Source organism: Vespa mandarinia, chromosome 8, assembly GCF_050613455.1.
Source record: "Vespa mandarinia isolate Hongniang chromosome 8, ASM5061345v1, whole genome shotgun sequence".
Classification (NCBI taxonomy): Eukaryota; Metazoa; Arthropoda; class Insecta; order Hymenoptera; family Vespidae; genus Vespa; species Vespa mandarinia.
This window is the reverse complement of record NC_140817.1, coordinates 8,036,834-8,059,977: the sequence shown is the minus strand read 5'-3', so window position 1 is coordinate 8,059,977 and position 23,144 is coordinate 8,036,834. Positions and strand designations below refer to the sequence as shown.

Here is a 23,144-nt window from a genome sequence, read left to right as displayed (position 1 = left end):
AAACGAAACAGTATAAAAATAATTTTTCAAACGAACGAAAGACCATTAATCGTTTTCCAAATGGAACAAGTGTAGATGCCTTATAAGCAGTTGTTCAAAAAATTTCATGTACACGCTTTGAAATCTCTGGTTATCCCTTTATTGAACATATGGAAACCATTGTAATTGCTTTGATATCTTTTTCAGTTTAAGCATCTCTCTCTCTCTCTCTCTCTCTCTCTCTCTCTCTCTCTCTTTCTCTTTCTCTTTCTCTTTTGCATAAACTGTTATAATTGTACAATCCACCTATTTGGAATGAATAATTTATGTGTTCCATGTTGAAACATCAACGTTGAAGAATAGGTAAAAAAATGTGAAAAAAATGTGAAAAAAAATGTGAATAACATACGAATCATATTACACAATAGAATATTTGTAGTCTAGATAATTAATATAGATAATTCTTATTATACCATAATCCGTAATATTTGACAATTATCAAAAATTTTAAGAAAAAATTTTTAGACCATATCTTAAAACGTTTGTTCCAATTGAGAAGAAAAAATATTCACCGAAATCGTAGAAACTTCAACTTCGAGTTAATTAAATTTCGTTAGACAAAGAAAAACATTCTTGTACGTTTTCACTACAATTACATATTAATTCGAAATGCGTGCGAACGCATTTATGGATAACAAACGACATTAAATTTTTTTCTATATCGTATAATCTCAGTATTATCGCTATAACATAGATTTTAATTAAAATATTACCTAACATTAAACAATTTAAAAAATTTTAAGTATTTTTTGATTGAGAGTACGAAAGATTTTCACTTACGTAAATGAAGAATAAAAAGTATATCGCCGACGTTCCTAAATCTTATCGGGCGAAGCTGACGGATGAAACGTGTGGAAGACAATAAATGACTTTTCGTTTCAACGATATATTGCTCCTCTGGAGATAATGGTAAATATTTTTTTAATGACTTTCATCGTCACAGTCTTTTGGAAAATGTATAAAAGCGGTTCGCTGATCGAAATTTAGTCAGAGCACGAAATTAAATTTATAAGTTATATACGAGATACCCCAGGATGAACACTAAGCAAGCCTTTTTTACAATAGTTTTTCTCCTCGTTTCAATGCATGTAAGTATTATATTAATATAATAAAATTAAAAATAAAAGTAAATGTAATTAATTAATTAATTAACTTGAAGATTCTTCAGAGGATTTCGAAATGATTTCAAAAGCAATTTTTTGTGATCGCAGATAACCAAATGTCATTTAATGAGAAAACTATTGGAGAGGATAGATCTTCCGCAACTTGGTCATCACATGCATAATAACATGTTCATCACATCGAAAGTATTTAAACCAATTTACGACAGGTTTAAAACTTACTTTATAAATATTCACCCACGTCTGGCTAATCGATCGAATCTTATAAATCGCATTAACAGTAAATGTATAAAAATCAATTCTCAAGAAATAATCGAACCAATCGCCGTTATCAATCCAATGGAAATGATTCCAATTGAAGATATTGGACAAATTAACGCTGCTTCAATTAAGCACGGTGATGTTATTCCGATTGAGCCGGTTAATGCTGTTCCAATTGAGCCGGTTGATGCTGTTCCAATTGAGCCGGTTGATGCTGTTCCAATTGAGCCGGTTGATGCTGTTCCAATTGAGCCGGTTGATGTTGTTCCAATTGAACCGGTTGATGCTCTTCTAATTGAGCCAGTTGATCCAATTAAGCAGGTTGATTGTATGCCAATTAAGCAGACTGATGTTACGCCAATTAAGCAGGTTGACGCGGATTCAGTTACAGCTTAAAAATTGTTTTGTATATTTTCTTTTTATATATTTTTAAAATGATTACTAACTTGTAATTTATTTACAGTTTAATTATTCGCATTGTAATTTCTCGATGAATAAACAATTTTGGTATGTATATTATGGTATTAAATTAATTTTATTACCACCTTCTATATAAACTCATCGACACTCTTCTCGGTTCTACGTCGCTTTGAAACAAAGTTTAAAAGTGTTTTGGCTCGGTGGTAGACCACGCTTAAAATCGTTGGAAGAAGCTCAACCATGAAACGAATAAATATTCGTGAAACTGCGCGGCAAATACGACTCCTAAGAGTGAGCCAACTCGATACAGTCCGTTTACTTCGAAGGAGAAAGGGAGGGAGAAAGAGAAAGAGAGAGAGAGAGAGAAAGAGAGAGAGAGAGAAAGAGAGAGAGAGAGAGAAAGAGAGAAAGAGAGAGAGAGAGAGAAAGAGAGAGAGAGAGAGAGAGAGAGAGAGAAAGAGACACTGATAATTAAGTTCCAAGCTTAATTGTCAAGCCTTGTTTCTGCTGCTTTTAACCTGATTTAAGTTGTAGAATTAAAAAGAAAAGAAAAACTACATCGATAAACTAAATGAAATACGATCGAAGATTTTGATCCTTAACGAAACTATACGATCACTAAATGTAGTAGCCAACAATACTCTCGATAATAATTACTGCTGGATATCAATACGGTAACGGTCAATGATGCTAATGAATAGGATTTTAGATCTCGTTGTCCTTGCTTGCTGCTTTCCATTTCTCGTTTGGTATATAGTTTATCCGATAGAACGTCAGTAGTTAGATTTTATTGCTTGATTAACGTTTATGTTCGATCGAATCCCTTATGGAAAGGTCGACGTACAAATTATTAATCAACGATTGATGGAATAACGAGTTCGTTTTATTGCCGTACGATAGCAGACGATAAGGAGACTATTAACGGTCGATAGATTGAATTATTTTTCCTAATAGAAACTTGCAAGACATGTTCGCAAATTTTTTATCTTTTCAAATAGGTATACGGTGGTAATAGATAATCTTTTAATACGGACGTCGAGGATCGATCGATAGATGCATGATTTTTAAGTGTTTCGGGAAAAAGAACGGTCGGTGGTAGGGTTGACGATTTCCGATCGAAATCCATTCCGTGCGTTCCTAGTCTTTCTTCCGGATCCACTGGTGGGCTCAAATTCGTACTTGGCTGACAGACGATCACAGAATTTTGAGCATCATCGATTATGGCAACTCTCGAAGCACCTGAAATAGAATTTCAAGCTAGAAACTAACTAGAATTTCATTGCGTATACGTAATAACTTGGCAAGTTCACCTTTGATAAACACCGAGCCACTTCCAGGTCTGCTCACGATCAACTCGTTGCGGAGAGATCCGCATAGGAATAGTTTCTTCGATGTATCGTCTGATGCAATTTCATCGTTGCTTTCGATCGCAACGATATTTGCATTTCCATCGGTAGCTCCCGTTATCGTTACTGGACTGATTAGCGATTCGAACTCGGTTGTCCTTGTCTCTAGAGAAACTATCCCAGAAGGTGAAGCAAAAGTTGTCGTGACTGGTGGAATCGTATTTAGAACGATCGGCTCGATCATTTCGTTTTGATTAGAAAGAGTTGCTTCTGTAGGATAAATTACGAACGATGATGATTTTTTCGAAGGTCCATCATTACTCATTGAAAAGTCTGTCCAAGGAATAGGATCTATAAAATAATGAGAAAGAATTTTTTCAATTTTATATCTAATTGTTTTATATAATATCTTGATACAATACCTTTTCTTAAGGGTGGAAGTATCGACGTTGACAAAATCGGAGAATTCGATCGAAACGATGAATTTTCCACGATATGCTCGGCTAAAATATTTCGTGCATTTTGATTAACATCTTTTATTTCTTGATGTGGCCAAATATCCCCACGGGTGAGAGAGAATAGCGTTATTGTCAAAAGCTTAAAAAAAAAGAAACAATATTAAATCATTGTTAATTATCTTGAAAAATTCGTAATATTAAAAATGAAATATTTATTTCAATATTAATTCCACGAATTATTAAAACGAAGGATGTAATGCAGTTTGTAGAAATGCATAGCTATGCATTGGTATATTGTAGTGTAGATAATCTAATGGATCATCTTACGTCGTTTCCACTATGAGTTTATCATCTTGTCTCGCGTCAGCACGTTGTATGATTTGAGAACAATATCCGGATATCGTTGCATCAGATCAGAATGAATATAGGAATATGCAAATGCAAACGTAGAGATTTGTGATATCTACTTTTGCAACTTACATATTTCTATTGATAAAAAAAAGAAAAAATAAATAAATAAATAAAATAATAAACGTGTAACATAATCATCGAGATATCCTTCAACAGGAGTGAACGTATGAATTCTATAAATAATACACTAATTAATTTTCTTACGACGAAGAAATAATTTTCACGGAGAAACGTTCGACGATATTACGCAATTTCTGTTCTGCAATTTTCAATGTAACATTATATAATAAGAATATAACTCGTAACGCATAACGTTTTTTAAAATTATATAATTTTTCGATAATTAATAATAAATTATGAACTGCAATATGTTAAAGCAGATAAAACTAATATATAAATTCAATATCTTTGAGTTGTTAATACCTTAGTAATCGATGATTTATTTCTTCGAAAAATTGATATCGTTAGAAATAGGAACTAGAGAGCGAATGTTCGAAGCAAGGAAGAACATAAATTTTCTCTGTTAACTATCGAGAAAGCATGTTCGATAAAGAACCATCAGTGGACTACGAAGCAAGTATGTATCCGCAAAGGTACTATAGTACTAGACACTTGAGAAAGATACTCTCCTAACGGACGGAACGAGGAAATAAGTAATTCTAGTTTCAACGTACACGAAGACGAGTACGATACTTTGTCGGTCGTATTTCATCGATGACACGGCCATTGCGTTACGAACAAACGAATTAAACTTTTCTCATCTGGCAACGTTAAAACGTTACGCCAACGCGAATTCCCTTTTCATAACGATTCCCCTTTCCTCGTCTATCTTTTTAATCTTTTTCTTTTAGTTCGGTCAATTTGGTTGACGAAGTACGATAAAGTTTCCTCCTCTTACCGATAACTTCATTCTCTTTCCTTTTTCGTGACTTTTTCCAAATCTTCTTCGAAGTATCTTTTGTAGGGATACCTCTACGCCCGTTGGATTCTACTTTGTTACTGATATTACTCGTGAGAAATTCCAACCATTATATACTCGAAGAGAAACGAAAAATAAATCTTTGATCATCACCTTGATCATCCTTTCAATGATTCCTTTGGAAAGGAAGGACAACGTAAAATAGAAGACGTTCACGTGCGATTGAAGCGTTGTGATCGATAACATTCCTTCTCAGTCTTCGGTCCCTCCATTGTTACCACAGCATTATCTAAATCCATTTCGAATATGGATTTATCCTGACTAAGCTGAATAGTCTATGGAATTAACCGCATTATGGATAACCGAATGAGGACTAAGAAGGATTTTCGAATGAATTTTCCGTGATCGAAAGAGTTTCGATATCAATGTTAGAGATATCAATTTTAGATTCAAAACATTTGTTTCATGAACAACGGGTTTTGTGATTTATCATTGGAAGCTATGCCACACCCGTTCGTTAACGACATACCACATGGAAAGTCAATGATATGCATTATTTCGATTTTTATCTCTGATAGTTTATTAAAGAGGTAGGGGAATAGAAGTATAAAAGACAAAGCAGGTCGAATGATGTTCATCGATTGACCGCTTTTCCTTCTGGAGTGTATTATATTAGCAAAGATAGAACATTAGAATCATGAAATTTTTAGTAAGTATAGACGTTATCTATATCTGTTGTAATTTTTCCATAAAATATATACATAAAGAGTTAAAAATAATCGAAATTCAAAAGAAATAGTAGGAATTATTATTAGAAAAGAGATTAGGAACATATAGAATACTTATGTTTTTTTCAGATCGTTGTTCTCGCTATGTTCGCGATGGTAGCGGCCTATCCGGAAAGAGAACGGCGTAGCGTCTGGGGTTGGCCTGCGGTTGCTCCCGCAGCTGCAGTGATCGGCCCGAAAGCTATTCCGGCTGCCGTGATCGGTCCTAACGCCGGTGCTGCGGTCGTATCTGCAGCTGCACCAGCGGTCATAGCAGCTCATGTTCCTGGTAAGCAGCCAGTATAACGTCGAATACTAATGACGAATTCGTCTTATCTTATTATCATTTATATCACCGTTTTTTACATTCTGATAGGAACATATTTTATATGTGTCATCTCGACGTGACATTCTAATGAGAACATATCTTGTATGTATCATTATATCTAGCAAGAAATAATTTTAAGGCAAAGTGTTTCACTTACATGAATATACTCGAATGTGTTCCTATTGAAATGTTTCGTTTTGTAGATACTTATATTCGGAAAATCGAGTACAATAAATTGGTAACGTTATTGATCCATAAACGAATATCTTTTGTTAAACAAACAGACATATATATATATATATATATATATATATATATATATATTTATTCACTCATTCATTGAATATTCGTAAGATATTGACTTTAACGAAAAGGACATTTATAGCGGCAGCAGTAGTGGCCCCAGGAGCCGTTGTCGCTCCGCACATCTGGTAATCATGAGGGAATACTAACCGCCGTTGGATCTCACTGGAATAATTATACGGACCTTGCGCGTCACGATGTATCCTCTGGAATACGATGTCGTTCGACTTTCTCGATGTTGAACCCTTGTTCACCTTCGTCACTGGACTACCTCACTATACCGATGATTTCCCTCGATAATCTAAGATATCGTGCTTTTACGTGATTGTTGCAATTATAAAAAAATATATGATCTGAAAACAGTACGCTTTATAAAATATCTTTTCTTCGATATTTGAAAAATATTTCATCGTTAATACAGCATGTAATTAAGAGACATTATTAATATATTCTTCAATAAAATAAATACTTTATAAATATCTGTACTTATTTGTTATTTACTCCATCATCTGAAAATAATGTTAACATACTTATTTAATGATAAACAATCTTGATTATATCTTTTTCGACCTATGAATCAATTCTCTAGATGATATTAAAATCAATTATTGTTAACATTACTTTTTGGATAAAAAAAAATAACAAAAGCAAATAGAAACAAATATTAAACATAAAATCGATAACAAAAGATGGATTGACAAGTGATGGATAGTGTCTATTTATATAAAATTGTTTATAATACTTGTTTATAATTCAAATTATTTATAATATAAATTATATATATACAATATGCATTAATTAAATAAATTTAGGTATAAAAAATTAGTCGTAACAATTTTTTATAACAAATTGTTTATAACAAATTGTTTATAACAAATTGTTAAAAATATATAGAATGTTTATATGAGTTATAAAGTCTTAGCTTTAAAAAAGTTTATCATATCAATTATTTATAACAAATTGTTTATAACAAATAATTAAATATATATACGATATATGAATGAATTGTATATGGCCTCAGCTTAAACAATTAGTTATGTCAATTGTTTATAAAAATTATTTATAACAAATTGTTAAATATATTTTTACAATATATGCATAAATTATATACGGCTTTAGCTTTAAAAGAATTAGTTATGATAATTATTTATAACAAATTATTTATAACAAATTGTTCCAAATGTATATAATGTTTATATGAATTATATAGTTCTAGTTTGAAAAAAAAATTTTTATTACGTTAATTATTTATTATTATTAATTATTTATTATAATTTGTAAAACAACTAGTTATATAAACTTGTAAAATAAAGAAAAATTTTCTCTTTAAAATGGTTTTTGTTTCAAGTCTCTACGACTCTCGATTTTGAAGATATTCTAATATTAATGAAAAGTACTTACGCTGATACACTGACCTATATAATTTCTTTCAAAAACGGTATTAACACAGTAACCTATATAAATTCCTGGAATTTAATTGTTTTTACTATTTACTATGGTTTGCGTACTATGGCTTGCGTACGCTCATACTCTACGTTACTACAGATAGTACATGTTTATTGAGAGTTATAAATGACAAATTAAAAGGAATATATCTTCAGAACGAAAAGTCACAGAGAGTTGAATAGAAAGACCATTTTAAAGGAGAAAATACTCTTTTTTCATTTATTATTATTCAGATACTATCGATATAATAAGATTGATTTTATGATGCAATTGATTGAGTTATCAAACTAATCGATTCATCGAGATAATAAAACATGACAAATTTAATAAATTTAAACGAATATATTAAAGTATTTTTATGTTTGAATCGAACTGTATGCTTCTTCGTAACAATGAAAAAAGTATTTTTAAGCTTTTTTTCGAAGTTAGCAAAAAACTACGATAACGATAGAGGGTAAGAATTGTTTTAAATAGAAAACTTTAGGAGTTAAGAATTCTCGTTTTCTCTTGGAAGACAAAGGTTAGATATCGAAAAAGAAGAAAGTCGAAGAAAGTATTGTGCGGAGGTTCTTTTATTTCAATAAGAATAGACGCAATGTGGAATAAGAAAAAATAAGAGATGCTCAAAGAGTTGCTAGGAGCATTATTCTTGCGAGTCATTGAGCGAGGTATGATAATAATAGACCTAATAAGTCGTTGAAGGGGATCGTTATAAGTTTCGCTCGAGAGGATAGCGTTTAATTGCTTAAGGTTAAAACTCGTAGTCGTGTTTCCATGATCTCAAGCGCGTCCTTCCGCAAAGACAAAGCCAAGAGTAGAAAGTTCAGGAGAAGTCTCGAGCTGAGACGAATCTTCTTCAAAACTCATATCAACGTAAGACGAGGCGGAAAATCGTTGAAATCGTAGAAACCAACCGAGAGTAGAATAGAGGCTTTTTCTTTTACCAAATGCCATGAGCTAGTGCACCAGGAGCGACAATTGCTCCAGATGGTCCAGATACAACGGCGGACCCTACAAAATGATCGAACGTTAAATTAATTTAAAAATCATAACAAATTAATATCTATATAAACTTATTTAATTATAAATAAATTAATAATAATTTCGACTTACCATGAGCTGGTCCGACGACAGCAGCGGAGCCTGCGGAGGGTCCAACGACAGCTGCGGAACCAGCAGAAGGTCCCACTACAGCAGCAGAACCCGCTGAAGGTCCAACGACAGCAGCGGATCCAGCAGAAGGACCAACTACGGCTGCAGAACCAGCTGAAGGACCTAGTACTGCTACCGATGGTGCAGCCGGTGCAACAACGGCAGCAGCTGGGGCAAGTGCAACACCATGGCCTAAACCAAGGACTCCTAATCCCCAACCTAAGGACCGACGTTCGCGTTCCGGCGAAGCCGAAGCGATCGCGATTACAGCGGCAATGAGGATCTATCGGAAAAACGAACAAGATCTTTATATTGATCTATCTTTAATCGATCGAGCCAATTACTCACCAAACACTTCATGATTGTTCTTGTCGATGAGTCCTGTTAGGCTTCACTGATGTCCAACCCTTCAATCAGCCGCTCTTATATACTTACTCAACAACACTATCATTCTCGTCAACCTTCAACCCCTCTTAAAAATATCTAATATGGTAAGGTGCGGCTCCTGTTCTAAATGACATTAGAATATAAGATCAAAATTCCAGATCCATCGGCGACCGAGACCTTTATATTTTTTTCAACTTGTTAAGCTGGCATTCCTCTAGTCTAGAACGACCGGTTGTCTATTATTTTTATAGTAATATTCTTATAAGATTACTTTTCCTTCTCGTCTGGATTTTCTCGAATGCAATCTTTTTCTTTTTTTATTTATTTATTCTCTTTCTTTCTAATCGTAGTATCTTTTCATGAAAAAACCAAACGTTTCTGCGAGTATTTCTTGTTTTTCGATAAAATGAAAATTATTATATTATTCTTATTCTCTTTCTTGAAAAGATGTAATTGAATATCCGAAAGAGGAAGCTAAATTAAACTCTGAAATTTTCGATACGTTATTGTCGATACGCAAATTTTCTTAGAGAATTTTTATTCTTAGATTCTTCAGTGGATCTTTAGTCTTTCCTGGGAACGAAGAGTCGAAGAAGCTGTGAAAGAGGATTGCCTTAGAAGAAGTTAAAGGAAGAGTGCGGTTAAAGGGTGGTTATTGAAAAATTCATAGATTCGAGCCCCTTTGTGTCGATTTCGAAGCGATGGATTTCTTTTCAAAAAGTATTCCTTTCGAAGGCGAAAGATCTTTCATGTACATACGTATGTACATATATTATATATAGATATATACATATATATAGTGAGTCATAGAAATATTTATAATTTTTAATATGATTTTTAAAATTAAACAACTTAATCTAAATCAAAGAAAAAATTCGTAAATTATTATAGTATACGAACTGTGTTTATTTTGTTTGTTTCTTCTTTTTTCTCTCTTTTTTTTTTTTTTTTTTTTTTTTTTGTTAAAGCGAGTGCACACATATACATTTTATTGATTGCATTGAAATATTTTCATCGCTCGTTGTACTACTACATTAATGCTTATGTTACTATACACAGATGGGTAGAGTTCCATTTTTTTCCCTGTCAATCCCTCATCGTAATACATCTCGCCAACAATTATTACACCATCAAAGGGTCGGGACAACGTCACATTCGTTTTGAAGTATGTACTTTTATTGGCATAGTACAATATCGAATTGTGGAATATATCGGATCGGTCGATGGGGAGCATCGAAGTGCAAACACAACGGTTCTGCGATAGACTGAAAATAATTAGTGCGGTGAAACAATTATCGAGTGGTGCCAGCGGTGAATGGATGCCAGCCACGATATCGGCACGATTCGGAAGCAAACGGTTTTCGGTAAATGCTTCGTTCCCCTATCTGTATTTATATATCTCTATATGTGTGTGTATGTGTGTATGTATGTATGTGTCTCTGTGTATATATGCTGCGTGTTATAAAGCAACGAGTGGTAACGTGGAAACGGAGAATTAAATAGAAGGATCCGTTTACGTTACTGGATCGATGAGACGAAACGAGACAATAAATTTTACGTTAACTTGAATTCTTATCAATTTTAATTATGTCCATCCTCTAATTAGCAAAAATTCTTTCATTAAAGAATCTGTTGTACTTTAGGATATTTGCTCGTTAAAATGTTAGACGCGTCGAGTCATTACGTACGCCAGCTTCGTTTATCTTCAACGGAAGTGAGTCAACTCGTTGCGGAGAACCAAGTTCCGTCGTGGATATTAACGAGTCAAGATAGCGAAGAATAAACTTTAATGATTCATTATACCTACGTTCAACTAATTTCAAAGACGCCGATCGACGAAGAAATTACATGTTTTCGATCGAACGCCTTAATAAATGTGCTATTGTTATCGAATCAATGTTTCGCAAGGTATCTGTTAATGGTATTATTAATGCATCCTTTGGATAAATGTTAGATCTTTACGTAATTTCTCTGGTCAAATTAACGAATTGCTCATTGAATAATAACGAATTATACAATATAATGATAATAATAATAATAATAATAATAATAATAATAATAATAATAATAATAATAATAATAATAATAATAATAGTAATAATAATAATAATAATAATCCATATATTGATTATTAATTAATATTGTGTCTTTTTCAGAATTATGTATAAAATATTTTTTTTTATTTTTTTTTTTTCTTTTTTTTTTTTTTATTTTAATTATAATTCGATCATTACGAAAAAGAAGAAAATAAAAGAAGAAAATCTACCGTAAAATATCAATGCTTTCCGTTAAGTCATTAAGTAAGAAGAAAACTGCTACGATTTCTACCGTTATACGTCCTTGAAGGAAGAGTAAGTAGGTACGAGAAAAGGACTCGATGGAGCGCGAAAAGGAACGCGCTCGGGCGTAGTTGCGATGGCCGTACTTGGCAATGAAACGATTACAGCTCCGTTACACCATTAGATTCGTCGTATAACGAGGCGAAACGACTACGACGGCTATAAGGTCGTGTGTCGTGTGCCGCGTGCCGGCACGAGTCATGAGCATCGTTAGTTGCCTTTACACGTTGGAATATATTTCTTCTTTCTATGTACATATGTATACGAATACTTGTATTTCCATACATACTCGTTTTCACAACGTAGGCGTTTAAAATCACGATGCAAGTGCACCTTCGAATCTCGTAACTTTTACTTCTTTTGTTCTCTTTTTTTTTTTTCTTTTTTCCCCATACAAATCTACAATATCTTATCTCGAGAATTCTTCTTTTTTCGACTTTTGAAATATTCATAGCGAAATAAAAAGAGAGATAGAGAGAAAAATAAAGAGAGATAGATAAAGAGAGAGAGAAAGAGAGAGAGAGAGGGAGAGAGAGAGAAAAAAGAGTACGAGGTAGTTTGAAAAGAAAATTCTTCGAATATATTATTTAAATTATTCTAATCGATTTGTCCACATCTAACTCTTTATCTTCTAAATTACATATTTATTGGTTATTTAATCATTGTAAAAAGACGTACAAAAACGTAGTATAATATTCAATGAGATTTACACTTATAGAATAATTTTCTACCATCCGTGAAGCGTATTGACAGCAGAGATTACAGCACCGTGGGCAACGCCATTCGTAGAAACGATTCCACCATCCGGACCAGCAACTACAGTAGTTCCCGCAGGCGGAACACTGACAAGAGATGCTGTCGCTGCGTGAGGTGCTGCGATCACTGTACCATGCTCCAATCCATTATCTAAAACAATGTTTCCGAATAGAATAGTTTACAAAATATAAGTGGATTTATAAGAATATTTTTTAAAAGTCATCTTCCATATTTCATTTGTTCATTATTTTACATTATACACTTTTGTTGTTAATTCATTAGATTATAATAATTCTTACCTACGACTAGAGCACTCAAACCTAGAGATGGTTCAGAAACAAGAGTTGGACCAGCGACGGAGCCAATTACCGCAGACGGTCCAGCAACTGATCCAGATATTACAGCAGATCCAGCGACAGCACCACTTACGGCAACGGGTCCACTGACTGAACCAGCGACAGCTACTGATCCTTTATGAGGACCAATCACAGCTGTACTAGGTCCTATGATTCCACTTGGTGCACCAGAGGCTACACCAGCGATAACTATAAGAACGATCTAAAAATGCCGATATTTTTTATTAACTCATAAATATATTTTCGAGTGTAGCGTTAATGAAATGATAATATGCTTCTACCAAAGGTGTCATTTTTCTTCTTCTTATTCTTCCTTCTCTCTTTCAAAGACTAATAATTGTACGATCGACATTCAAGCTTTTATACCACCTACTGACCCTGAATCACACCCTCTATTATTTTTTTCAACCATTTAAATGTCACTATCGCTTTATAAATAAATCCCATCGGTCGAAGAGCTAACCATTTCACCGGTTGTCCAGCTCGAAGAACAGAACTCGAAAGCGGAAATTAAAAAAAAAATCCGAACTACGAGAAACGTCATTATTGTCGATCCGTTGTCTGCCAGCATGACTCGCGGTATTGCATTTGAACTTTTGTTCGTCTCTATTCTACACCAATGTCCACGCGGAGAATACTCGGCTGATTGCACCGGCGCTGAGGCAATTTCCTACGATTACTGGCGGCAGACCATCGGATTGAAGTCAAAGGTGGACACGATCTGCTGTGCCGGAGATAGCATTGGACCTACTGATACAACGACACAATGGACTGCGAAATAGAGCTTAGAGACGGTTGCACATCTCTAAGATATCACTGTTCTGAAAAGAAATTGCTAACTCTCGGACGGATGTTTCACCTTTTAATCGCGATCCCTTGGGTCCAATCACGTATGTATCTCAGACACATTACTATATTATATATTCATGAAGTGATATTATTTATCTAAGTTAATTACCATCAATTTCGATACAAGATTTTCTCCTAATTCTGGCATCATAGCGTACAATTTTTCTTTTTTTCATTTGCTCCATCATTCATTTAACTGCCTGAATGTTTTCTCATTCTATTCAATGTGATGGTGAATACTTTGTATAGATTTTATAATTCAATATTTTTTCTCTTAAAGTTTTAGACTGATAGGACATTTTGTGTCGATATAATTATAAATAATAAAAGTTCATTTAAAATTATTCTCTACTATTATATTTGCATTTATTTTTATTATATATGCATTATATATGAACGTTTGTTATGTACATAAAACATATAAGAGGTTCGAACGATAGGGAGGTATTTGCGGTATAATGGCGGAGATCACTGTGTGTTCGGTTTTAAAATGGCATGGGTCGTAGGAGATCAGTCAATAGTCGTCGGGTATTCTTGTATAACCGAGTTGAAACTAGTAATGGCCAGCACGTATTATTCCACCGAGACCAGCGGATCCGGCTGCGATGCTACCGGAAGGTCCAGCAATGAGGGCCGGTGCAGCAATGGGCCCGGATAGGGCAGCGGGTCCGGCCGCTGGGCCAGCAAGAACCGCACCTGGAACAAACGTCGTGACATTTTAACGCATATTCGCCTAGGTGTCACACGGAAAGAATTATTGAACACGGAAGAATGGATGCTAAAGTGTCATGCTGATCTATCGTCGCTAACAAGATCTGACAAGATCGGTATTCGTTAAGTCACGCCTTTCGAAGAAACTGTTTTCAAACTGAGATGGATTTATGAAGCATTGTAAATTCATTGAGGACAAATGACGAGATAAAAAATAAAATAACTGGCTGACGTCTATAGATATAACTTGTCTATTCCGCAATGTATGGCGTAATAAATGAATTTCAAAATCAAAATACTCACCAGGCCATCCCAAACCAAGAAGCGGAGCATGAGCTGCAGCAGCTGGCCATCCAAGAGCAGGTCCAACGACGGCGGTGCCAGGAGCGATGCTACCAGAAACTAGAGAGGGTCCAGCGATGGAACCAGTGACGACGGCACCTCCGTCGACTGCTCCGGATACTCGAGCGGGTCCAACAACTGGTCCCGAAAGGGCGGCTGGGCCGAGAGCCGGACCGGCTAGAGCTGCGGCACCAAGAATTGGCCCTGCAAGGGCTGCACCGGGTGCCCAGCCCGAAGGTGCAGCTGCTACGGCCGAAAGGATGGCCATCAAGATGCTTGCTAGTAGAGTACACATCGTGCTGATTGAATTCGGTGGGTTATCGAAAGGGTTGATAGAATCGATCGGAAACTCCTTGCTTGCTTTTGCTTGCTCTGACCGATCTGCTCTATCTAAACGTCGTCGTCGACGAGCTTTTATACGAGATCGAGTATTGTCTCCGGTCTCGTTCGACGATCCATACTCCCTCTTATTCTTTGAAGCCGAAGGCGGGGCACGGGACACGCCAAACATTCTCCGCGGAGCTACCCGTCGCGTGGCCGTTGACACAACGGACCTTATCAACCTCGAACCACCACCCATTGAGTCTCTGTATCGAATGCCTCTGACGCCTCACCTGTATTTTACCTCCTACCCAAGCATGTCACATGTTTTTCTTTTTTCTTTTTTTTTTTCTACTCTCCATACATTTGCTTCCATTACATTTGCTCCCTTTATCTTACAACGAAACGATAACCATCCATATCCGGCTTCTGTTCGCTTGTACCTCTTGCGAAATAATACTTAGTTATTTAATACTCACACGATCGATTTTCAATATTAGGCAGGTACGCGAATCGTTTCATTCTACAGGAAGTAAAAAGAATGGCAATTACTATTGTTTTGATGTTTCGATTAGCATACAAGAATGAAACGGCGACCGATAACGCATTATTACATGTAAATCGCATGTAATAATTTGCCCTACGAACATCGAAATTTCTCTTGGTGATTTATTTGCATGTCTGACGTTCCTTTCTTTCTCACCTATCTGATAAATATCGAAATGTTATTTTCGATCTACCAAGCACCGATAAATCTCCTAAGTTTATGATCGTACCCTTAGAACTTTTATCACTACTTTAAGATCTATGGGAGCTTTAAAACGTAGCAACGAATAATTATGAGTATGCTCCTATGATATTGCGATGGTTCCGCGATCGTTTTATCCCTAACACTTATCCGTATTTTGAACATTGAACGAGCTTTCCAAGTTACGTCTTGATCATATATCTTTATCGTAAACTTTGATCGCAAATCTTGATAAAGAGGATACTATTAAGGATGATCTCTTTGATCTCGAAAATTATTTGTGATTTTTTTTCTTTTGTTTTTCCTAAAGATAGAAAAAATCTCTGTCTTTATAATAGAGGATTAGATGCATTATCCATCACGGATCCGTTTAGGCGAGGCACAGTGCCCACTCTCGTCGATAGTGAAAAGAACGGAGATCCATTGTAGTCCGATGCAAGTGGCGCAAGTGGTGGTGGTACGCATTGAACGTCCTGTCGCGGAGCCAAGTTCGTAATGGATCACCGAGTGTGCTCTATGGATCGCGTTCGGAATATCATTACTATACTTCGACTCCCAACAAGGTGATTACGATCAGCAAATTTCTTTCGCACCTTTCCTGTAGTCTTATTCTTGTCATCGCCGTCCTCACCCTCGTCATCGTTCCAACTTCAACGAAAGTTCAATCTCGCGAACCCATTGTTATAGGAATAGATCAGGTGATTACATTTTATTGGTTATCGTTAATAACGAAGCTCTTACGTGGGCGTCCTTGAATGAGAAAAATCTGAATTATGATGAAAATAATATTTAAAATTATAAAAGATAATAGCTAGTAATAATATTAAACTATTTTAAAAATCTATCGTAAAGATAGTTCGTTCATATTTTCAGTAATTCTTCGATATTACGAAATTCGACATTGGAAAAAGAAATATGCACCTCCGACGTGTTATCACTTTTTCGAACTTGATATTGGAATCGAGCGAAGAAAGTTCTTTACGTTCGACGTAAGTAATCGTTTCACGACTGACTTACCGGCAAACTTTTCGGATTCTATCCATCCAATTCTTTCCGAAGAAGCAAAAGTTCTATTTCCTTATAACTGGCTGTAAACTGTGGTCAAAGTTTCATTCTCATTGCTCAATTTCAAAATTCGTTTATTTGGCAGATTTGTAAAAATCGCTACCATATTGAGTATGTATAATCTACTATGATCATAAATCTTTTTACTTTTATTTATTTATTTATTTATTTATTTATTTATTTATTTTGTTTTTTAATTTCTTAACTTATTTATTTGCTTTTAAATACAAATTATACTTTGGAAATTTATCGTTATTGTCGGGAAAGAAATAAAAATAAAAGAAAATCCATGGCCATGTAAAAGTAGATACCGATAAAATTGTTCATGACACAACGAATACATTGTTGAGAAAGATGAAAAGGGAAGAGAATATAAGCGTAGGCAAGATTCTCAGTCGGATCGAGATCTATTCCAATAGAGATCGGTTGGTCCAAAACGGGAACGCACTTGCGTCACGACGAGTTTCTATCCTTCTCGAAGATTTTTCTTTTTCCTTGTTTTATTTTTTCTTTCTTTCTTTTTTTTTATCGTACTTCCCTCCTTTTTTCGCCTTCACGGTCCAAGAGATAGTGACACGAAGTCGAAGCAGGTTGGAGCAGCCCCGCCTTTTCACCCTCCTCTTTCAACAAGTTCACCGACCCACGTGCCTTCGCGAGCCGTCGATCGGTTCGTATAAAAGCTCACTTAACATCAGCTTGCGCGACAATGTCCCGTCGCGATGCTCGATGGAAAGTTGCCGATCGATCGATCAAGAGAGCTAGAGAAATAGAGATAGAGATAGGTAGATAGATAGATAGAGAGAGGGAGAGAGAGAGAGAGAAAGAGAGAAAGAGAAAAAGAGAGAGAGAGAGAAAGAGAGAAAGAGAAAAAGAGAGAGAGAGAGATAAAGAGACATAGAGAGAGAGAGAGAGAGAGAGAGAGAGAGAGAGAGAGAGAGAGTGATCAGTCGCTCGCACAAATCGAACAAACGGATCCTGACGGGAGGTCAGCAAGATGAAAGCTGGAAAGCCCAGTTGAACGAGCTTTTCCGGACACTCGACGTTCGACCCTCTTTCGAATTCCTCGTTAAGGGGGAAAAACTCCACTTCTTCCGGTGAGTACAATAGAATATCACCGATACTCGTTTTCTGGTTGCGTTCGAACCAGACTATAACAAGAGGAAGATAAAGAAAAATGTTCTCCTCGTTCTCTTTATTTTTTTCTTCTGACGTCCTGTATCTCGAAACGTGGCCGATGACAACGATGAACTATTTCTCTCCTTCTTTCTCTTTTTGCCTCTCTCTCTCTCTCTCTTTCTTCCTCTATCTATCTATCTATCTATTTATTTCTTTCTTTCTCTTTTTCTCTCTCTCTCTCTCTATAAAACTGAATCATTAGTTCACCATTGCAACCTTCCTTACGTTGGTAAAATTTAAATCGAATAGTCGAGGTCCTCGAAAGTACTGAAATTGTAACAAGAAAAAAGAAAACGTACTATATATTTTTTCTTTTCTTTACGTACTCATTTGAGCGTTTCTTATCGAAGGTTCATCATTAAACCAAGACGATGGATCGACGAAGATCGAGGAAGAATAGTTGACCGTGGATGACGATAGAAAAGCATCGTTTATCGGCCACGCCTTTTCTTCTACATTTTCACGCTCGACGACAGACAGATGGAAAACAATCGCTAACTTTCTTCGTTTTATGTCTCGAGCTCGAATCGATCCTGAGGAATGTCGTCTCGAATAGAGCACGGGTAGCCGACGCGACTCGTTCCTAACTCTGACCTGAACTACGTAACGTGTCGAGTGATTTATCGTGACGCCAAGGTTAATTTTTAACATAACTATCACTCTATACGGATGTTTAGAAGAAAAAAAAAAGACAAAGAAATAATCTAACTCCGTACATTTATACCATTATCTACCTCATCTTTTCCTCCTTAAGCGAACGACATGCTGTTTCGATCGTATATATGTTAATATTCGATATAACAATGGATGACATGTATATTATTGTACATTTGAAGATTGATCGAAAGATTATTGAAATAAAGAAAGAATTACAATGAATCAAAGAGGAGAAATATTTTATTTAACATTTATATTGTGTTAAATAATTTCGTTCTAACGATCATTGCACGATGACAATGTATCTATTTAGATACTTGGTTTATTCTTATAAAATATATCGAAAGCAAGAAAACAAATTATCTTTATTATCATTTGCCTCGAAATAATCGAATATTATATAATTATGCTTTCGCATGAGTAATACCGTATTTCTTTATTATAATTATATATAATTACGTATAATCAACAAGATAAAGTCTTACAGCAAGAGTCGAGTACTTATGTAAAAATCGTTTAGATATCGTTTCTTCTCTTCGTTTTTAATGTAATTATTACCATATTAAAAAAAAATAAGAAGAAATTATTGAAAGTAATTTTCGATCCTCAGTGCTACTTCTTTAGATTTAACCCGCTTCGATGAGTACTCGACCGGCACAAATGGGTGACCTTTTGGAATTCTTGGGGGTGCGGTTCTATTCTCGCAATACGTCACGAGCAAAGGGAACGACGAAAGGAGTGAAAAGGAGTGGAGAGGAGAGGAAGAGGAAAAGGGATTACGTAGCGGTAGTCTGGTCTCGCGCTAATGCACTGAGATGTATTCGCCTAGATGCATTGGAGACGGCGCTCTTCGAACGGACTACGATGGGAACGACGTGGCCTGTGAGTATCTGGATAAAATATTTCGAAAATAGAGCTGCACTAAGGAGACGTCTTTAATATGTTTTTTTTTATCTTTTACAATAACATATCGATTCGATTGACAGTTCGATCGATTGATCGATCGTTTTCTCTAATAATATTGATTATTTCTATCAAATATATTTTAATAGGGAAGTATATAAATAAATTTTATCTTATGATAAATCGATCGATTACAAAGAAAAAGAATTCATCTGATTCTATTCTACATAGATTAACATGTCCATTTTACATGTCAGTCATTTTATTTTCATATAAATTTCTATTAAAAGCTCCTTCTTTGTTGTCAAATTTTTTCCACCAAATTCCTTAGTAAATTTAATTACATTTAATGCATGCGAGTATCGTCCGTTCTGCACAAGTATCTTGCGTGGAAATTATAACAGATTAAAAAGGATGCGCCCCTAAAAAGAATCTCTAATTCCTGGAAATCTCTTAGTTCCTGGAAATGTTTTTACAGAAAGAGAACACATTTATTCTTCTCGTACAAGGGGAAACCATCGTTATAAATACGCATATTCAGCTGAAAGCACCGCGAATGCTCCTAGCGTCGTCGTGAAACTGTGCGAACGATATTTCAAAAGAAAAGATAAAGAGAGATAGTGAAAGAAAAAAAGAAAAGAGAGAGATAAAGAGAAAGGGAAGAGAGATAAGTAATAATATCAAGTTAATGAATGACATTGTTGGTGTTGAAGAAAAGGTTTGAAAGATATCAAAAAAAAAAAAAAGAAAAAAGAAAAAAGAAAAAAGTTAAAAAAAAAGTATAAAAAAAGAAAATAGAAGGAACGAACCTATCATCATCATATATAGAAAATAATTGGTGAACGAGACATCGAGTATTTTTGGACATTTTTAAATGAGTTTCAAGGGACAATACACTCGTTACCAATGACCGTGATTATGCAATCCAGCATGAACGCCACCGTATCCGGCACCATGAGCTGTGATTTTTCCCGAGGGACCAGCAATGATCACCGAACCGGCATGAGGACCGGCGACGGCCGAGCCGCCAGAATGAGGTCCTGATACGACGGCGCCGTGGGACGCAGGTCCTGCGAGGACAACGCCGTGTCCTGCGTGTCCTGCGTATCCTGCGTTTCCTGCATATCCCGCGTAACCGACGTAGCCGGGAGAACCCGCGTAACCGTAACCTGCGTGTGAATTATTAATGCTGCTTAATTACTTTAGAGTTAACACATTTAACGATAGTCACTCAATTCTGTAGAATTTATTTAAAACTCTTTTAAAATCTCTATTATTATATTTCGATAAAATATTCGAATAATAGTAAAGTCTAGTGGAAAAAGTATGATTAAGAATTCTTTTGTATCTATTATTTAAAAAAAAAAAAGAAGAAAAATTGATAGCAGATAATAGATGAATATATTGAATTATGTGATTCTTTCAATACTCAACATATTAACTATTTAATATATTATATAAATCATATGTAATGAAGAAAATAGATAAAATGTCAATTTCAAAGTGAATATTAAAAAAATATAAATAATTAGTTACCGGCGAAAGAAGGAGAGTTATAGTATCCACCATCGTATGGTCCATTGTAACCTTCGACATATGCAGGTCCAGCAACGGAAGCAGTAACAACGGCTGGACCAGCGACAGCACCAGATACGTGAACTGGTCCAGAAGCTGAGCCTGATAATTTGGCTGGTCCAATCGAAGGTCCGGAAAGAACGGATGCTCCAACGCGAGGACCAGCCACACTTGTATGACCTAGTAATGGTCCTGCCAAGGCAACACCGTGTCCAGAGTATCCAGCATGATAACCATGTCCATAACCACCGTAGATTTCTCGACGTTGTCGCGAGGATGGTGATCCAGCTGCGTATGTGCACAGCACAAGGATGATCGCCTGAGATATGAACTTTTATTCGGTGAGTTTGAGCTTTATCATTTCCAAAATTTTCATAATGTTTAATTTTCTATAACCTAAACCTAAAAAAATTATATTATATAAAACTCTAATAACTTATACTTAGCAAACATGGCTACTTAAATATGAATCAATAATTGATATTGTGGCAAAAAAGTAATACTTAAAAGATACAAATTTAAGACTGTCTTCGATCGAATAAAACGATTGACAGAGTTTCGAAACATTGTAAATATTGAGAGATCATTGAAAGTTAAAAAAAAATTAATGGAGTTTGAAAAGTGGAATAGAAGACGAAATGTATACTTACTAGGAGGGCTTTCATCTTGCTGAGCTCTGATCGTTGAATGTATCGACGGTTTTCTTCGACGGAGTTTATATACCTACTGCTGTAGAATCTCGACCGCGCCCCCGTTGATCCCTTCAAATCATATTCGTTGTGGTGACTCGAGCATTGTGCAAGAAGCTCGTCATCCGGCACACCTACCCTCAGGATATGGTCCTTTTATGCATGACCTTCGAGTCGTCCAAGTATAGTAAATCCCGTGAAAATTATGTTAAATGTTTCCTTCGTGTATCTATATTTATCTACCTACTATCTTCTTCGAATTTAACTATTAATGACTTTGTGCTTTAATTAACTAATAATCAGTTTATTATTTACGAAATATTTAACCGTTAGTTAGTCTATTAATTAGTTATTTTATTGATGAAGTTTAATATATTGTCAATACAATAATAACTCCAAGCGAATAATTATTAGTTTTCAGTATAATCGATATCATATCGTATTCCCTTGTTATTCAGTTCTCTCATAATTATGTTCCATGATAAATAGACTATTAACTATTATCAACTTATATACATTGCAGAAAAGGACCGAACGTGTTCTTTTCATATAAATTATTAACGATTGATAAATATCTTGGTAAAATAATAAATTTGGTAAGTCTGAAATCTATATGATAAAATCTATCTCGTTTCGTAAAATAACTCTTAAATTTTCTCATACTTTTTGATAGGATGAGATTAAAGCAACCGCAAAATCAAAGTGCCGCGAGGAGTCTTTAAACGTTACTTTCAAAGGTAGCACAAGTTTCCATCAAGACGTTTCAATGAAATATCAGAGTCGTGGATCTTCTCAACGCTTCAACAGACGGAACGATTGGAACTTTTCTCTTTCGATAAAAAAAATTTCTAAATGACTGCACCATATAATATTATATCACGATTCAAATAGTTTAGAAGAGTAAAATTATATGTTTCTCGCATTAAGTCAATGTCGAGGGAGTAGGAGAGAGAGAGAGAGAGAGAGAAAGGGGGGGGAGAGATGTTCTCAATAATTAATAGGATTCTCATAGCAAAGTACGACTTCGACCTTTAAATCGCGAAATATCGTGCGATCTGAACTGTTCTAGTTTCGTCGAAGTGCACTTTCATCTTGCTTCTCTGATATTATCTTAAACATAAAAAATCATATTGACTTAGTTACTTATATACGTTGGTCTTGAAAAATATTAATTCAAGAGTTATAAATTGACATCGAAAGATCTTCTTCGTCATGATTCTCGTAAATAAACGTAATTTAATGCTTTAAGGTTACCGCGATCTATTAAACTAAAAACATAGAAATACTAAAGGTATTTAT

General features: G+C 35.1%; 8 protein-coding genes and 1 long non-coding RNA gene across 12 annotated transcripts in view; 4 read left to right on the top strand and 5 right to left on the bottom strand.

The window, feature by feature from the left end:
- Positions 1 to 1,029: 1,029 nt before the first annotated feature.
- LOC118446239 (uncharacterized) lies at positions 1,030 to 1,914 on the top strand. Its single transcript, XM_035876664.2, has 2 exons — positions 1,030 to 1,127; positions 1,251 to 1,914. Exons 1-2 carry the CDS (start codon positions 1,074 to 1,076, stop codon positions 1,815 to 1,817), a joined length of 621 nt encoding a protein of 206 aa, XP_035732557.1. The 5' UTR covers positions 1,030 to 1,073; the 3' UTR covers positions 1,818 to 1,914.
- LOC118449433 (uncharacterized) lies at positions 1,676 to 5,076 on the bottom strand. 2 transcript variants are annotated; one of them, XR_014982411.1, is made up of 5 exons: positions 4,955 to 5,076; positions 3,610 to 3,784; positions 3,152 to 3,538; positions 1,967 to 3,080; positions 1,676 to 1,812 (listed from the first exon to the last, which is right to left on the bottom strand). XR_014982411.1 is itself a non-coding variant. In XM_035883952.2 (4 exons), exons 1-4 carry the CDS (start codon positions 4,964 to 4,966, stop codon positions 2,824 to 2,826), a joined length of 831 nt encoding a protein of 276 aa, XP_035739845.2. In that variant the 5' UTR covers positions 4,967 to 5,076; the 3' UTR covers positions 1,796 to 2,823. The 2 variants fall into 2 exon arrangements, 1 of the variants encoding a protein (XP_035739845.2); XM_035883952.2 differs by having other exon boundaries at positions 1,796 to 3,080.
- A 505-nt stretch (positions 5,077 to 5,581) lies between these two features.
- On the top strand, positions 5,582 to 6,852 carry LOC118449440 (uncharacterized). The gene is made up of 3 exons (XM_035883964.2): positions 5,582 to 5,684; positions 5,833 to 6,031; positions 6,456 to 6,852. The coding sequence occupies exons 1-3, from the start codon at positions 5,673 to 5,675 to the stop codon at positions 6,503 to 6,505; spliced, it is 261 nt and encodes an 86-aa protein (XP_035739857.1). The 5' UTR covers positions 5,582 to 5,672; the 3' UTR covers positions 6,506 to 6,852.
- Positions 6,853 to 8,373: 1,521 nt separating this feature from the next.
- Positions 8,374 to 9,446, bottom strand: Apd-1 (apidermin 1). Its single transcript, XM_035879856.2, has 3 exons — positions 9,320 to 9,446; positions 8,933 to 9,254; positions 8,374 to 8,830 (listed from the first exon to the last, which is right to left on the bottom strand). The coding sequence occupies exons 1-3, from the start codon at positions 9,329 to 9,331 to the stop codon at positions 8,760 to 8,762; spliced, it is 405 nt and encodes a 134-aa protein (XP_035735749.1). The 5' UTR covers positions 9,332 to 9,446; the 3' UTR covers positions 8,374 to 8,759.
- A 2,839-nt stretch (positions 9,447 to 12,285) lies between these two features.
- On the bottom strand, positions 12,286 to 13,182 carry LOC118451291 (uncharacterized). Its single transcript, XM_035887692.2, has 3 exons — positions 13,091 to 13,182; positions 12,753 to 13,011; positions 12,286 to 12,603 (listed from the first exon to the last, which is right to left on the bottom strand). The coding sequence occupies exons 1-3, from the start codon at positions 13,100 to 13,102 to the stop codon at positions 12,425 to 12,427; spliced, it is 450 nt and encodes a 149-aa protein (XP_035743585.2). The 5' UTR covers positions 13,103 to 13,182; the 3' UTR covers positions 12,286 to 12,424.
- Positions 13,183 to 13,995: 813 nt separating this feature from the next.
- Positions 13,996 to 15,325, bottom strand: LOC118448548 (uncharacterized). Its single transcript, XM_035881916.2, has 2 exons — positions 14,673 to 15,325; positions 13,996 to 14,354 (listed from the first exon to the last, which is right to left on the bottom strand). The coding sequence occupies exons 1-2, from the start codon at positions 15,289 to 15,291 to the stop codon at positions 14,212 to 14,214; spliced, it is 762 nt and encodes a 253-aa protein (XP_035737809.2). The 5' UTR covers positions 15,292 to 15,325; the 3' UTR covers positions 13,996 to 14,211.
- A 1,796-nt stretch (positions 15,326 to 17,121) lies between these two features.
- On the top strand, positions 17,122 to 19,930 carry LOC146872853 (uncharacterized). Its single transcript, XR_014982409.1, has 3 exons — positions 17,122 to 17,939; positions 18,372 to 18,657; positions 19,289 to 19,930. It is a non-coding gene; the product is annotated as an uncharacterized LOC146872853 (long non-coding RNA).
- Positions 19,931 to 20,067: 137 nt separating this feature from the next.
- Positions 20,068 to 21,880, bottom strand: LOC118448142 (uncharacterized). 2 transcript variants are annotated; one of them, XM_035880990.2, is made up of 3 exons: positions 21,807 to 21,880; positions 21,118 to 21,487; positions 20,068 to 20,750 (listed from the first exon to the last, which is right to left on the bottom strand). In XM_035880990.2, the coding sequence occupies exons 1-3, from the start codon at positions 21,819 to 21,821 to the stop codon at positions 20,482 to 20,484; spliced, it is 654 nt and encodes a 217-aa protein (XP_035736883.1). In that variant the 5' UTR covers positions 21,822 to 21,880; the 3' UTR covers positions 20,068 to 20,481. The 2 variants fall into 2 exon arrangements, with proteins under 2 accessions (XP_035736883.1, XP_035736891.1); XM_035880998.2 differs by having other exon boundaries at positions 21,118 to 21,475; positions 21,807 to 21,863.
- LOC118450770 (glutamate receptor ionotropic, kainate 2) overlaps positions 21,071 to 23,144 on the top strand; it is a 125,704-nt gene continuing 123,630 nt past the window's right edge. For both annotated transcript variants that reach the window (XM_085658623.1, XM_085658619.1), the window contains exon 1: positions 21,071 to 21,497. The gene's annotated coding sequence lies outside the window, so the exon portion shown is untranslated. The remainder of the gene's footprint in view (positions 21,498 to 23,144) is intronic.